This window comes from Neovison vison, chromosome 13, assembly GCF_020171115.1.
Source record: "Neovison vison isolate M4711 chromosome 13, ASM_NN_V1, whole genome shotgun sequence".
In the NCBI taxonomy this organism is placed as follows: Eukaryota; Metazoa; Chordata; class Mammalia; order Carnivora; family Mustelidae; genus Neogale; species Neogale vison.
In genome coordinates, this window is record NC_058103.1 from 65,994,869 (window position 1) to 66,011,414 (window position 16,546).

General features: G+C 36.2%; 1 protein-coding gene and 1 pseudogene across 6 annotated transcripts in view; one reads left to right on the plus strand and one right to left on the minus strand.

The window, feature by feature from the left end:
• Positions 1-16,546, plus strand: part of HECTD1 (HECT domain E3 ubiquitin protein ligase 1) — a 96,000-nt gene that overhangs the window by 37,175 nt on the left and 42,279 nt on the right. For all 6 annotated transcript variants that reach the window (XM_044230492.1, XM_044230493.1, XM_044230494.1 and 3 more), the window contains 7 exons: positions 1,102-1,216; positions 2,492-2,666; positions 6,578-6,716; positions 6,906-7,076; positions 11,696-11,918; positions 12,432-12,695; positions 12,799-12,875. In XM_044230492.1, coding sequence (XP_044086427.1) covers positions 1,102-1,216; positions 2,492-2,666; positions 6,578-6,716; positions 6,906-7,076; positions 11,696-11,918; positions 12,432-12,695; positions 12,799-12,875 — 1,164 coding nt within the window. The remainder of the gene's footprint in view (positions 1-1,101; positions 1,217-2,491; positions 2,667-6,577; positions 6,717-6,905; positions 7,077-11,695; positions 11,919-12,431; positions 12,696-12,798; positions 12,876-16,546) is intronic.
• On the minus strand, positions 15,560-15,872 carry LOC122893486 (annotated as a pseudogene).

The window sequence follows — 16,546 nt, forward strand, 5'->3', positions numbered from 1 at the left end:
TTAACATCTCTTAAATAGGAAAATGTTGTATAATTGCTGTTGATTAGATAGAAATTGTAGCATAGTTATCATTACCTGTTCATGCAAAAAATCCTGTCCAATAGAGAAGCACTCAGAAATGCTGCATCTTTAATGTTCTTTATGGCACAGATGATAGCGTTCTTTGTAGAAATACAAATATTATTGATTTTGAATAAAAATTAATTAATTATGAAGAATTGTGCTTAGTATGTGAAGTTACAGAATACCTTATAGTTCATTTATAGTTTCTTATCTATTTTTATCTGTGTAATGTGTGAGAAAAAAAATCTAATTCTAAAAAAATTCTTTCATTAAGGTTAAAAAAAATTTGAAGCAATGAGAAAGTATATTACAGAATTTAACTCGCTTTTTTTTTCTTTCTTTGTGGTAATTAATGATACATCTAATAATCTGTGGCATCCTAGATTTGATAAAATGCTGAAGTATTGTGATTCTGCAGTTGGCTTTTTTAGCCAGTACTGTGTACTTTCCAGATGTGTGTATGTATTCATTTATATATCAGCTATATCTGTTACATCATAACAAAGTAAGAAAAACTGGAGCTCTGAGGCTGATGAGAAAAACATGAGATGTGTTCTCTGTTCAAAAGACCTTAGCAGTCTGTTGCGGAGAGAGTCCATTGTCCGTTGAAAATTGATGAATAATGTGACTTAGTATTTTAGATATAAATTTTGTAGTACATTCTAGGAGAATTGATTGAACATGGTAATTGGCAGTATATAGGAAATGAGGAAGATGATTACCATGTCACAAATGTACACTATTACCTCTCTGTTAAGGAACTTGGGAGGAGGAGTTTGAAGGAAAAGATTATAGGTTCACATATGAATGTACTTATTTTGAATTATTAATAAATAACCAAGTGAAATTAATCTGTAACTTTTTCAAGATCTAGAGAGACCATTTTTGAGGTGATATGTGCAAAATAGTGCGTTCAATTGGTGTCTGCTCAATTAATTTTGAGTCCGAAATCTGTGTGTACAGTTTGAGGATTACAGAGTTGGATTTTGAAATGAATTGTTAATTCTTATATTCAAATGAAATGTTTTTCTTTTCTAGACTCTGTTACGGCATGGTGCAAACCCAGATCTGAGAGATGAAGATGGGAAAACTCCTTTAGATAAAGCACGGGAAAGGGGCCATAGTGAAGTAGTAGCTATTCTTCAGTCTCCAGGTAAGTGGTACAGTTATTCCTTTATGCCATCTGCTGTTATTTTTCAGCTTCACTTTTATAGATAGAGTTTCTTATGTATGTATTAACATTATATAAATGAACTGTTGCTATTAAGTCAAGTAATTATATGCACATACTTTAACATATTATAAACTTTTTTTTTTTTTAAGATTTTATTTATTTATTTGACAGAGAGAGATCACAAGTAGATGGAGAGGCAGGCAGAGAGAGAGAGAGAGAGAGAAGCAGGCTCCCCGCTGAGCAGAGAGCCTGATGTGGGACTCGATCCCAGGACCCCGAGACCGTGACCTGAGCCGAAGGCAGTGGCCTTAACCCTCTGAGCCACCCAGGCGCCCGTCACATATTATAAACTTTTAACAGTACTGCTCATTGTTCTTTGAGACTGGGTGCATAGTTTCAGAATGACAAAACCAAAAGTTTTGTTTATTTTTTTTTAAAGATTTTATCTGTTTGTCAGAGAGAGAGCACACACAAGCAGGGGTAGCAGCAGGCAGAGGGAGAAGCAGGCTCCCTGCTGAGCAAGGAGCCCAGCGTGGGGCTGGAGCCCAGGACCCCAGGATCATGACCTGAGCCGAAGGCAGACACTTAACCGACTGAGACACCTAGGCATTCCAAAAACAAAAAGCTTAAGGGGCATGGGAATGTCATAAAGAACAGTTAGGTGTTATATAGATGAAGTAATTTGACCAAATTTTTAAGTTTTCACAGAGTAGATGAATCTGAAAACTTGGTGAAATAATTCCTAGAATCAAGTGGAATTTCCAAAATTATTTCCCTAAGTTGTGATTCAGCTTATTGGTGGAACTAACATTCTTTAGTATTCTTGCGCTTGCTTCAGGCAGCACATGTACTAAAATGAATTGGAACAGTATTATTTTTACAAATGCCTTTGATAGATATAGTATCTTAATTTCAGTTTAATTATTTTTAATTAGGGATACTTTTTTTTCTCTTAAGTATTTGTTTGAGAGAGAGGGAGAGCACATACAAGCAGTGGGAGCGGCAAGGGAGAGGGAGAGAGTGAGAGAGAATATCAAGCAAACTCCCTGCTGAGTGTGGGGCCTGATGCAGGGCTCTATCCCATGACCCTGAGATCATAACCCAAGCCAAAATCAAGAGTTAAATGCCCAACTGACTGAGCCACCCCAGTGCCCCAGGGATAATTATAGTTTGAAATTCCATAATCTTAATGTTTTTTTCATTGAAAGAAAAATTTTCCAAAAATTTATTTTATTGAACGATGTTTGTCTGCAGGTGATTGGATGTGTCCAGTTAATAAAGGAGATGATAAGAAAAAGAAAGACACAAACAAAGATGAAGAAGAATGTAATGAACCAAAAGGAGATCCAGAAATGGCACCTATATACTTGAAAAGGTTATTGCCAGTGTTCGCACAGACATTTCAGCAAACTATGCTGCCTTCAATAAGGTAGTTATTTGTAGTATCCGTGTTTATTGAAAAGGTGTGGTAAGAATAAAATTTAGATTGGAGATTTGATTGGAGAGTTAAATCTTTTCTTCTGATTATCTGACTTAAGGAGTTTTGAAAATCAAAAAGGCTAGATTCCTAACAGTTTTTGTAGCTCCCTGAGTATCAACTTTAGAGAAATTTTGGTAAGTACAGGAAACATTTATTGACCTTTTTGGTAGAGGCAATGTGAGATGGTCGTTGGAGATTTACCCAAAGAAATGGGACTTGGCTTTTGCTTACAGTACCCTTTGTTGCAGGTACTGAGGAAGATGTGAGTAATGAGAGTAGTAAGTGATAAGACTAGACATACCATCAGAGTTCTCTGGGAATATAGATAATTTAACAGTTCACTGGGGTGCAGAGTTGGAGAAGATTTTATGCAGAAGTGAGATTTAAATTGGGGTTTAAAAGATACTTGGGGATTTTATAGGCAGACAGATTGGAAGGATCACTAGGCAACTTGATATGCAAAGGCACGGAGGCATGAGTCAGTCCATCCTGTTAAAAATCCTGGTGGCTCTCCTTCTATAATGTGTCTTTTCTGTTCAACTGTTGCTAATACTCTGGTTTGTAGTCTGTAATTTGACTACTGCAGTTTCCTCTTAATTAGTCTTTCTTTTCTCTCTTGCTCTTTTATAATATGTTCCTACATACTAGTCTATTTTATTTTATTTTAAAGATTTTATTTATTTATTTGACAGAGAGATCACAAGTAGGCAGAGAGACAGGCAGAGAGAGAGGGGGAAGCTTGCTCCCTGTGAAGCAGAGAGCCTGATGGGGGACTCCATCCCAGGACCCTGGGATCATGACCTGAGCCGAAGGCAGAGGCTTAATCCACTGAACCACCCAGGCACCCCCTCGTCTAATTTATTTAAAAAATCATAATTACATCACCTGATTTAAACCTCCAGTAGCTTCCATCTGGCTTTAACTAAAACCTCATTTTTTTTTGAAGAGAGAGTGAGAGCTTGAGGGCACTGGGGGATGAGGGAAGAGAGGGAGGGAGAGAATCTCAAGCAGACTTCTCTCTGAGCACAGAGCCTGGACAAGGGCCTTGATCTCACAACCAACCCTGAGTCCAAATCAAGAGTATAACTGACTGAGCTTAACTGACTGAGCCACCCAGGTGCCCTTAAAACACTTGGGTGTACAAAGTCTTACATAAGCCCCACCCACTTCCCTGACCTCATTTAGTACTATCTAACCCCTAGCCCATTTCAAGTACAATAAGCTAGCCTTTTTTCTATTTTTGAAACACTCCAAATACATTCTTAACTTAGGGCTTTTGTACTTCCCTTTATTGGAAACTTTTCTTATCCTTGGATCTTTTGGGTGGTTTGTTGCTTCATATTGTTTAGGTCTCAGTTCAGATGTTCCATCCACTGATGTTTTTGTTCATCTAATTTAAATTACTCCTGGGATACCTTTCACATAAATTATGATGTTTTAATGTCTTTACAGAGCTTTCAGTGTCTGAAATCTTCCTCTTCTTTGACTTTTGTTTGTTTTATTGTCTGTCTCCCCTCCAAAGTGAAGTCCTTGAGAGCTGGCCTGTGTACAGCTATAATTGAGTGAGTGTGTTTTGTTAGCAGTTGTAATTATTTTAATATTAATGGAGTGTGTTTGGATTAATGGGATATATTTGGATATCTCAGAGAACAATGTTAAAAAGGTAGAGAGGAGGCCTTTGAAGGCTTCTGTGGCCAGTGCTAATGAGCCGTACTTCACAGTTGAAGAAGGGTCATTACATACATGTGAGGATATTTGTCACAGTTAATTTTGTGATTTATGAAGATTCCATTGGCAGCCCAGTGGAGACTAGATTGGTTGGAACAAATTCAAAAGGTTGAGAGATGGTTTGAATAGGGATTAGTGACCAGTTAGTTGTGAGAGGTGAAGGAAAGGAATAGGTGAAGAATGAGTACTGAATTTTTGAGTGATTGAGAATTTGATACTGGATATTTTAAGTTAAGGAGGTCTTTAGAACAAGTAGATTTGTAAGATTCAAGTGCCTAGAAGTTGACATTAAAGTGCAGGCAGACTGTTTGAAGTAGGAGAAAGTGTCAGTAAAATAATTCACTGTGACCATTAAAGTGCTTGGTTTTTATTCTTCTCTAAATAGGTACAGAGGTATAGGTATGAGTGGCCCCCTCCTTTTTTTAAACAAAACTTAGAATTCTTTTGAGGAGTCAGCAAGTTCAATTTTGAACAAGATAATTTGGCCTGAATGTTTTAGAGGACTAGCTGTCATGCCAGTGAAAGAATCCTGATATATTTGGAGTAGAACTGCTTCATGATAAGGTCATCAGAAAATTATAAAAGTATGCCACTATATAACAGATTCCTTATTAGATGATTCTTTCTTTCTTTCTTTTTTTTAAAATTTATTTATTTGAGAGTGTGTGCTTAAGCAGGCAGGGGGAGGGGCAGAGGGAGAAAGAGAAGGGGGTCGGGGGGAAAGATTCTCAGGCAGGGCTCCATCCCTTGACCCCGAGCTCATGACCTGAGCCAAAACCAAGATTCAGACACTCAGCTGCCTGAGCCACCTGGGTTCCCCTCGATTGTTCTTTTCTTTTTTTTTTTTTTTTCCGATGGTTATTTTCTATCACTTTTAAATGTTTCAGGATTGGGGATTGGAATTTTGGAATTACAGGTAATTTTTTTCTCTTTTGTTAATTTGTGTTTCCTAAAGTTTCTACAATAACCATATGGCACTTATAAAATAAATAAATAGATAGATAAATGTATTTATCTTTGTATGTTTCAGGATTGTCTAAGTATAATTTTAGTTTTAGTACATTCGATGCTGAATTCTCCAGGTAATAGTTATACACATTTAATTGTGGCAAGTAAGAAAGCATAAGCCTTAGTTAAGAGCTCAGACTCTAGAGTCATTGCAGAGTGGCTACTTCCTAAATATGTGGCCATGAAAAAGGTACTTAACTTCTTTTATCTTAATTGGTTTCTCCTAAAGTGAAGATAATTACATTGAATTCTCTTTAGGTTTGAGAATAAAAATTAGGTATTGAAGTATTGAGTATGTATTGAGTTTATTAGGTATGTATTGAGTGTTGGCATAGTTACACCCAATATTTTAGAGGTATTGGCTCAGGTTATGATTGTGGGATCCTGGAATCAACACCCACATCAGATTCCCTACTCTTTGGCCTACCATATTCTATAACATATTTGAATTTATAATCAAATGCTTTTTCACTTGAAGAACATATAGTGTTATGAAGTTCAGCTAAAGAGAGTTGGGATATACATCAAGTAGGGACCACATGCTGTAGAAATTCATGTGTCACCTGCCTTTCTTGGACTTTAAGTAGGAATTTTGCTTGTCCATCCTTGTGGAAGTTACTGCAAAGTTAACAATATCTATGGATATTGTTATATGCTCAGAAAATACGTGTTAAATGAACTATCTTTTATGTGATAGACCAATTTCTTTTGAGTCTATTATAATTTAAATGTAAGATACTTGTTTATTTTATTTTAAAAGAATAGGTTCCTTATTATAAAACTGAGGTTAGTTTGTATGACTTTATTGAGTATCTATGTTCTAAGCAAAGCAGTGGATGAGTATAGAAAGAAAAAGAGCCATGCCAAATTGTTCACGGTGGCAGTATTTAGGGATTTGGGATTACTAGGATCTCTTACTTTCCATTTATATGAGAACATAGTTACATATATTTCTTTTTGTATACATTTATTCAGTTTACTTTTAAACAGAGTGTGTAAACCTTACCATTGGATATTTTTGTTTTCTTTAATGTATAATTGCATTTTGTTTTATTTTAGGTTCTTTTCCTGGCTTCCTAAAATTCTTTTATTTATTTATTTATTTATTTATTTATTTATTTAAGGAAGGCAAGTCTTGCTCTGATTCGAAAAATGATTCATTTTTGCTCTGAAGCACTCTTAAAAGAAGTTTGTGATTCTGATGTTGGTCACAATTTGCCTACAGTACTAGTGGAAATCACTGCAACTGTCCTTGATCAAGAGGTCAGATTTTTATCTTTTTTGAAATTCCGGTAGCTTTAATTCCCTTTAGACAATCGTTAGTAAAATAATTTAATTTTTGTCCTGATTTCAGTAAATCGTTTTGTTTATGAAATTACTGCATTTGTCTACTTCAGGCAGTTAAACTTATTTTTATCGTTTTTCCTTAATTGCCTTTTTGTTTTCCCCCAGGATGATGATGATGGCCACTTGCTGGCTTTACAAATCATAAGAGATTTGGTAGATAAAGGTGGTGATATTTTTTTGGATCAGCTAGCCAGACTTGGTGTAATTAGCAAAGTGTCAACTTTGGCAGGACCTTCCTCTGATGATGAGAATGAAGAGGAATCAAAACCAGAAAAAGTGAGTGATGTTGTTTGCAGTGTTATCAGGAATAGAGTTTTTTTAGAGGAAATCTAGTTACAATTTACGATGACTTTTGATAAAATAATGGCAGTATGAGGTAGTACTAGAATTTTTATAAAATTTGGTTATTTTTATTTTAAGATTTTATTTTTTTATTTTGGAGAAAGAATATGATCAGGGGAAGAGGCAGAGGAAGAAGAGAGAAAATTTGAAACTGACTCTGTGCTGAGTGTGGAGCCTGATCAGGGCTCGATCCTACAATCCCGAGATCATGATCCAAACCAAAACCAAGAGTTGGACGCTGAACCAACTAATCCATGCAGGCACCCCCCAAATTTGGTTATTTTTAGAAAGTTTATTGATAAAATTTAAAACTTACAGAAAAATTGCAAATAGGGTATCAGAGTGTTCTTTATAAACTCACTAATTATTGACATTTTGCTCAATTTACTTTATTTATACGGACACTGTGTGTGTGTATACATTTAAGAAATATTATTTGAAGGGCACCTGGCTGGTTCATTTGGTAGTGCATACAACACTTGAACTTGGGGTTGTGAGTTTGAGATCCATATTGGTTGTAGAGAGTACTCAAAAGTAAAATATTTAAGAAGTACCTGGGTGACTTTGTCATTTAAGTATCTGACTCTTGATCTTAGTTTAGATCTTGATCCTCACGGTTGTGAGTTAAGGCTCTACGTTGAGCTCTACACTGGGCCTAGAGGCTACTTAAAGAAAAAAAAATTATTATTATTTTAATGATTGTATTTATTTGCCAGAGAGAGAGAGAGAGCACAGGCAGGGGGACCGGCAGGCAGAGGTATTAGCAGGCTCCCTGCAGGGAGCCCACCCGATGTGGGACCTGATCCCAGGATCTTGGGACCATAACCCAAGCTGAAGGTAGACACCCAACTGACTGAGCCTAATATTCAAATATTATTTGAATATTATTTGAGAAGATGGGTACATAGTGCCCCTTTTAACAACCTAAAACTTCACCAAAAAACTAGGACATTCTCTTGTATAATACTGCTTAGTTATCAAAGTCAGGAAATTTATATTTATTTATTTACTAATAACTAACTAAATAAATAGATTTTATTTATTTGACAGAGAGACAGCGAGAACAGGAGCACAAGCAGGAAGAGTGGAAAAGGGAGAAGCAGGCTTCCTGCCAAGCAGGGAGCCCAATGCATGGCTCGATTGCAGACCTTGGGATTGTGACCTGAGCCGAAGGCAGATGCTTAATGACTGAGTTACCAGGCGCCCCTATTTATTTATTTATTTGTTTGTTTGTTTGTTTATTTTTATTTATTTTTTTTTTTAGAGATTTTATTTATTTATTTGACAGAGAGAGATCACAAGTAGGCAGAGAGGCAGGCAGAGAGAGAGGAGGAAGCAGGCTCCCTGCTGAGCAGAGAGCCTGATTCGGGGCTCGATCCCAGGACCCTGAGATCATGACCTGAGCCGAAGGCAGCAGCTTAACCCACTGAGCCACCCAAGTGCCCCTATTTTTAAAGATTTTAATTCATTTGAGAGAGAGAGAATGCTTGAGTATGAGCAGAAGGGAATGGCAGAGGGAGAGGGAAAAGCAGATTCTCTACTGAGCAGGGAGCCTGATTGGAGGTTCAATCCCAGAACCCTTAGATCGTAACCTGAGCCGAAGGCAGATGCCACACAGGTGGCTGAAGCCACACAGGTGTCCCGAAGATAATCTCTTTAAACTCTGATGCTTGAACAAGTGGGTACATACAGACACAAAAAAGAAATTTTGATTATACTATAGGTACCACATACAAAATTAATAGAAAATGAATCACAGCCTGAAATGTATGGGCATATAAAACTTAAAGAGGGAAAGGAAGAAAATCTTACTGACCTTGATCATGACAAAGATTTCTTAAATAGGACATTAAAAACTTATATTGTAGGGGTGCCTGGCTGGCTCAGCTGGAAGAGTATCCAGTTTTGATCTTAGGGTTGTGAATTCAGGCCCCACACTGGGTATAAAGATTACTTAAAAATAAATAAATAAAAAGGTTATACTATACAAGAGCAAAATAAATCGGTAAATTTTCTTTTATCAAAAGTAATCTTCTGTTCTTAAAGATACCTTGTTTAGAAAATGGAAAGATGGGTTCTTTTGTGGCTCATTGGTTGTGTGTCTGATTCTTGATTTTGTCTCAGATCATGATCTCAGAGTCATGGGGTCAAGTGCCATGCTCAGCATGGAGTCTGCTTGAGATGCTCTCTCTCCCTCTCATTTTGCCCCTCTCTTTGTTGTACTATAATATACATACATACATACATACATAGCTTAAAAAGAAAATGAAAAGACAACCCAGAAGATACTCTTTGTCTAAAAATATTTTATTTGGTCTTCATTTTTGATGGATATTTTCAGTGCCTGCAAGGACTTTTGGCTAATCATTTTCTAGCACTTTTAGAGATGGTCCATTGTCACCTGATGTACATAGTCTCCATTGAGAAATTTGCTTTATTTCTCATCTTAGTTCTTTGGTACATAACATATATATATATATATATTTTTAAGATTTATTTATTTGAGAGAGAGTGTGTGAGTGAGAGAGAGCACAAGCATGGGGGAGGGTCACAGGGAGAGGGAGAATGAGACTCCCTGCTGAGCAGGGAGCACCATGTGGGGCTCAATCCCAGGACGCTGGGATCATGACCTGAGCTGAAGGCAGTCACTTAACGAACTGAGACACCCCGGAGCCCCAAATTAACATCTCTTCTAACAACATTTTTTCTTCCTCTGGCAATTCTTATGATTTTAAGCAGTGTGACTTTGCTCTTCTTTGTTGTGCTTGGTGTACTTGTGTAAATATGCACGTGTGAATGTCCATCCCTGCTCAGGGTTTAATTTTCTTTGATCTGTGGGATTAAACTTTTTATCAGATTTGAAGCTTTTCAGCATTTGAAATGCAACTGTCTGGCCACTTTGTGTGATCTCTGGGAATTATCCAGCTTAATAATTTTTCATTTGTTCTTTGCCTATCCTTTATGGAGTGTCACCCGAGAAATAAGTGGTCCGGTACTTGTTAGAGACTCATGGTGACCACTTTGCCGATTTCTAGAAGTCTTTTTGACTTGGCTCCCTAATCCTGAACTCACCGTCCATATGTTCTGTTTGCTTTAGCCTTTTCAAACACATATCTCTATTTCCTGAAGTCATACTGCTTGACTCTCTTTGTGTTTCTTCTTAGCCAGAAATTTTTGTCTGGAACTAAGGGGTTTAACTTGTTTTTTTCTGTTTTCTGGGGGATCATGTTCTTTATTGCATATTGCCCAATGTTTGAGACACTTTTTCACGTATTTTGACTAGCTTTTCGTTGTTTACAGTGCGTAAAGAAGTCTTGGTGCTTGTTAACTCATTGCGGCTTAGAGCAAAAGTAGTTAGTTTAAAGAAATTTATAATCCGTACTTTACAATCTCATTTTAGTGTTATAAGCTAACTACTTCAGTTTTTTATGTTCAAAAAGTATGTAAAAATATTTTTTAAGTGTAACAAGTTTTTTTGAAGTTTAAAAGTGCTTTACCCAGGGGTACCTGGGTGGCTCAGTCAGTTAAGCACCTTCCTTGGTCTCAGGTCTTGATCTTGGGGTCTTGGGTTCGAGCCTGTTTTGGGCTCCCTCCCACTCATGCTCTCTCTGTCTCAAATAAGTAAATAAAATCTTGAGAAAAAAAAGTGCTTTACCACATACACATGTATGTACACAAATACCAAGTTCACATATGGTTTTGATGAATATTCTTAATATTTAAATGTCAACACAATAAAATTTTTCAGGATGTCAGGCTAAGAAAACTGTTTACAAATTGGTTTTTCTTTTAAGCATGCTCAAAAATCTTTTTTTTTTTTAAGATTTAAAAAAAAAAATTTGAGACACAGGGGGACGCCTGGGTGGCTCAGTTAAGTGGCTGCCTTCGGCTCAGGTCATGATCCCAGTGTCCTGGGATCGAGTCCCACATCGGGCTCCTTGCTCAGCAGGGAGCCTGCTTCTCCCTCTGCCTCTGCCTGCCAATCTGTCTGCCTGTGCTCACTCTCTCTGACAAATAAATAAATAAAATCTTAAAAAAAAATGTTTTTTTTTTTTTGAGACCCAGAGACAGCACAAGTGGGGAGGATAATTAGGTAGTTTTGTGTAGACCAAATCCGTTGGTCTGCTCTATCAGTACACCTGGAAATGTTGTAACTTAGGTCGTTATTTATATAACTTTTTTTTTGTTTTTAAGATTTCCTTTATTTATTAGAGTAAGAGAGAGGACGAGCCGGGGGCGTGGGGGTCAGGGGAGAGAAGCAGGCTCAATCCCAGGACTCTGGGATCAGGAACTGAGCAGAAGGCAGATGCTTAACTGATTGAGCCACCCAGGTGCCCCTATTTATGTAACTTTCTTGACATTTTTAGGACTTGTAAGATTTAGCTATAGGTAATTAGTTGAATCAAAATACATACTAAACTGCAGGCAACTGAATATATAAGTTCAGAATGGTTTAGTTCTAAATTTGATACTAGGACATATTTTTAAAAACCTGTGAGTATTTGATACAGATATTGTTTTCCTTGTTTCATTGAATAATTTTACACATTTAGGAAGATGAACCACAGGAGGATGCTAAAGAATTGCAGCAAGGTAAACCATATCATTGGAGAGACTGGTCAATCATTAGGGGAAGGGACTGTTTATATATATGGAGTGATGCAGCAGCCTTGGAATTATCTAATGGCAGTAATGGATGGTTCAGATTTATCTTGGATGGAAAACTAGCCACCATGTATTCAAGTGGTAGTCCTGAAGGTGGATCGGACAGTTCAGGTAATGTTTTATTTCTTCTAAAATGTTTTATTAGTTTCTGTAATTTTGATGATTTGTTTTTATGCTGATAATTTGCCAGCATTGTCATAGAAATAGCACATTTTTGATGATCATAGGCCAATTTATTTAATATCAACAGAGAAAAACTGTTCTACCGTGAAAGCATTTAAGAAATGCCTTTTTATTGTATGAGACAAGGAATAGCACTGTACGTACTTTTACTCTCTAATGTTAGGTAAAACTGCCTCTTACCATGTAATGATGAATTGTATGTGTGTGAAGCCTCCTCAAGTAGTATCTTTTCCAAAAGCCTTATATTTTAAAAAATTACGCCTGTAGGAGTGCTTTATGCCTGAATCTATATATATCAAACCAGTGGGAATATACCAAAGAATAAAACTCTGCTAATTAAGTTTTTTATATAAAACAGATATTCCAACAGGTAGCTTAAAAAATAAAAAAAGGAATATTTGAAAAGAATGAGGTTTTAAAATAATCATTTTGTCTTTATAGAAAGCAGAAGTGAATTCTTAGAGAAGTTACAAAGAGCTCGAGGCCAAGTAAAGCCATCTACTTCAAGTCAACCTATACTCTCAGCACCAGGACCCACTAAACTCACTGTAGGAAATTGGTCACTAACTTGTTTGAAAGAAGGAGAAATTGCTATTCATAACTCAGATGGTCAGCAAGCAACAATACTGAAAGAAGATTTACCTGGTTTTGTATTTGAATCTAATAGAGGAACCAAACATTCATTTACTGCAGAAACTTCTCTGGGTAAGTTGTATAGAATATATAAGTTTAACACATAAAAATAAATGAGTATCTTAAATTGCAGTGAAATAAATGAAATAAATGTCCTTTTTTTTTTTTTTTAAAGGTTCAGAATTTGTGACTGGTTGGACTGGTAAAAGAGGCAGAAAATTGAAATCTAAATTAGAAAAAACAAAGCAAAAGGTATATTTGTGAGATTTTCTTTTTCTTTTCTTTTTTTTTTTTTTGTCATTTATACTGACTTGGTAAGGTTTCATTGGTATATTGCAAGCATTCAAAAAATTGGGCCATATAACACAAATTACCCTAAACTAACATATTTTGTTTTTCTTTTTCTGTGCTCATTATTTTATGTTCCACAGGACATACACATTTCCTTATAATTTTATACACATGCTAAACATAAACATTAAAACAAAATTTGTAAGACAATAAAATTTAAATTTTTGACTTGTTAATGTCACAAAAACTTTGAACTCATGCTTTAATTATTATTACAGTGGGGTTGAAAACATCATTTTATTTTACAATCCTGATTTAATATTCATGTTAAAGCAATTTGAATGTCTGGTTCTAGATTCAGATATTTTGATGCTTAGTGTAAACGTCATCTTAGGTGAAATAATTGTTTCAAAAAGATGTAGGAGTGGGGCCCCTGGGTGGCTTAGTGGGTTAAAGACTCTGCCTTCGGCTCAGGTCATGATCCCAGGGTCCTGGGATCGAGCCCCGCATCGGGCTCTCTGCTCCGTGGGGAGCCTGCTTCCTCCTCTCTCTCTGCCTGTCTCTCTGCCTACTTGTGATCTCTGTCAAATAAATAAATAAAATATTAAAAAAAAAAAGATATAGGAGCAAGTGTTTACTGACTCCATCTTCAAAATAACAATAATAATTTTTAAATTTTATCCATTAAGTATGCTTCCCCCCACCCCATCTCCCCAAATAAGGCTACATAACACTTGGGCTGGCTTAATAGAGAGAACATGCAACTCTTGATTTTGGAATTTAAGTCCAAGCCCCACATTGGATATGGAGATTACTTAAAAATATAAGCCAGTATATTCCATCTTGATTATATCAATTTTTGCTTTTTATTTTTCATTTTTAAAAGAGACCATAATCCCATAATTAGATTCAGTATTTTCTGATGGCAGAAATTTTTATTTTACTTATAATGATATAGAATAATTTTTTCATACAGTATATGAAGAATGCTTTTAGGTGTTTTGAATTAGGATCTTACTGTGTTTCTTATGGCTTTGGCCTTAGAAATAGTAGTAATAGGTTTTATTTGGAGCAGTTATACGTAACATGTTTATGTCTCCATTTCTGCTTGTTAATGTGTTGGGCCATCCTAAAGATACTTCCAGATGCTAGACCTTGGAAAGAAACACTTTCATTTCTTTAGATACATATATATTATCTCTATAGCTATATATATGACTTTGTGATTGCTTCTTTGTTTTTAAAAAGAGTGTGAGGTCAGAAGTTTTTTCTAATTCAGGATATCTTAAGGGCATTTGAGGAAGAAATATCTCAATTGAAGATAGCCATTAGATTCTAAAAGGAATTTGAACTAAATATAGTCCATTTTTGTTATTCCTAATAGTTGTGTTGTGTAAAGCTTCTGTGAATACTGAACTACTGCTCTTAGGGGAAACACAGGGTTAGGTTCTTTTGAGGCTCTGGTCACATTTTTGTAACTGATCCATACCTAACCTTATTTTATGTGTCTTTCTGTTTAAAGATACCATCTTTAATGTATATTACTGACTTCTTAACACTGAACTTGGGGCCATTAACATCCTCATGCCTGAATGAAGTTTACCTAGCATACATTTTCTCCTTAAGACATGTGTCGTGCCTTCTTGTGCTTAGAAACACTGGGCAGCATTTCAGTACTATGTATGGTGGCCATTTTAAACAGTGAAAGCACCAGTAAAATCACAGAAATGTTAAAAACGTGGCACAAAATAGAGTGTGGAAAGAGGACACTTGTTTGTAAAGAGCTAACACTTGGTTAAAGGTAGAGTCGCCTTGTTTGACCTCACCTGGGAACATGCGCATGAGGCACCTCTCAAGTTTTTGTTGCACTGTGCATGTCCACAAGTGACTGTGAGAGCACTCTTAAGTATTGATTTGGAGATTATAGATTTTAGTGAGTAGTTGAACTCATGAATATAGAATTCTCAAATAATGAGGATCAATTGTAATTTTTTGTAAACTTATCACTGAGCTCTCAGGAATTTCTTGTGATTCCTGATAGGTTGTATTAACCAACCAAATTCAGAGTCAGTGGGAACTGAAATTTCACAATACAGAAGAAAAGTAAGAAGTAGAATAAATTAAGAAGAACTAGTCTCAGTCCTTTATTTTCATATTCTTAAAGAATATATGATTATTGACTTCGTTTCTTAAAGTGGATAGTATCTTACTGACCATGCGGCTATTCTTTGGGTATGGAAATAGTACATATCAAAATATACTGATTTTAGGTAAAAGTAATTTTAACTATTCATTTTAACCTTCATTTTTCTTATTAATACTGTTTTACAAAGGGGTAATGTTTTAAGTGTTGTTTAATATTCAGAGCTTACTTTCCTCCTAATTCTGAAAGGCATACCAAAATAGAATGAAAAAGTACTATTCATTCATTTCAGGAGTCAATTTTTTTCTATTATGTTAGAATTATGCTAGGTTAGTTTTTTAAATGAAATTACGTAAGTCTAAAATTTACATTATTTAAGCAGATATTTTTAAAGACTGTATGTACTTAATTTTATCAGACCCAAACCTGGGACACATTAATTTATTTTTAATTTTAATTTTAGTTTTTTTTCAAGTTCCAAAAACCCCAGAGGGGGAGGGGTTCAGTCCTTCTTGGCAACCTCTTTACTCATGGCTGCCAGGACATTGCTCAGCTCCTTTCTCTTCCTCTTGGCATGGATGTGTGTCCCTACTCTTTTCTTGATGACCTTGAGGGCACACTTGTCCTTGGAGACCTTGAACAGCTCCATAGCATACTGCTGGTATGGGATGAAGCTGTGTACCTCTCAGATCCTATCTTGCATGAACTTGGTGTGCTTGGTGAGGGGCCCATGGCGGCAGCTGTGCATGCTCATGTTCTTAAGTCACTTCGTGGTCCTTGTTGAGGCCCATGGTGGTAGAGTAGTACAGAGCCATGGCTGCTGTTCCTCCATGGCTCCAGTGGTGGAAAGGCTCAAATAACATTAATTTAAGTGAAAGGTGGCTAGTACCCAAACCTAACTCTGGTCATTATTCCTTATGATTAAATATATAAATCTATAGAGTGTCATTTATACTTGGAATAATATAAATAGATAAAAGAGTAAAACCTAAAGCACGGGGGCGCCTGGGTGGCTCAGTCATTTAAGTGTCTGCCTTCAGCTTAGGTCATACTCTTGGGGTCCTGGAATCGAGCCCCGCTTCAGGCTCCCTGCCCAGTGGGGAGTCTGCTCCTCCATTTGCCTCTGCCCCTCCCCCTACTCGTGTGTTCTTTCTCTCCCTGCCATAAGTAAATAAAATCTTAAAAAAAAAAAACCCAAACCTAAAGTACACCCCTAAAGCAAAACCTAAAGTAAAGAGAAAAGAATAAAACCTAAAGTACACCCCTAAAGTCTAAAACCTAAAGTTGAACCCTGTTAAAAGGTTCAGCTTCAGGGGAGTTCCTTTCTGTATACAAGATGGAAGGCTGCCTAACTCATGGAACCTTGAATAAAGCCAAGTAGGTCTTTAAGTAAGTTTTAAGGAAAAGTTAAAAAGATTCAACTTTGGTTGATTGAGCTATGGGTGGCTTAAATTTTTTTTTTTTTTGCTTATTTATATTTTCTAATTGG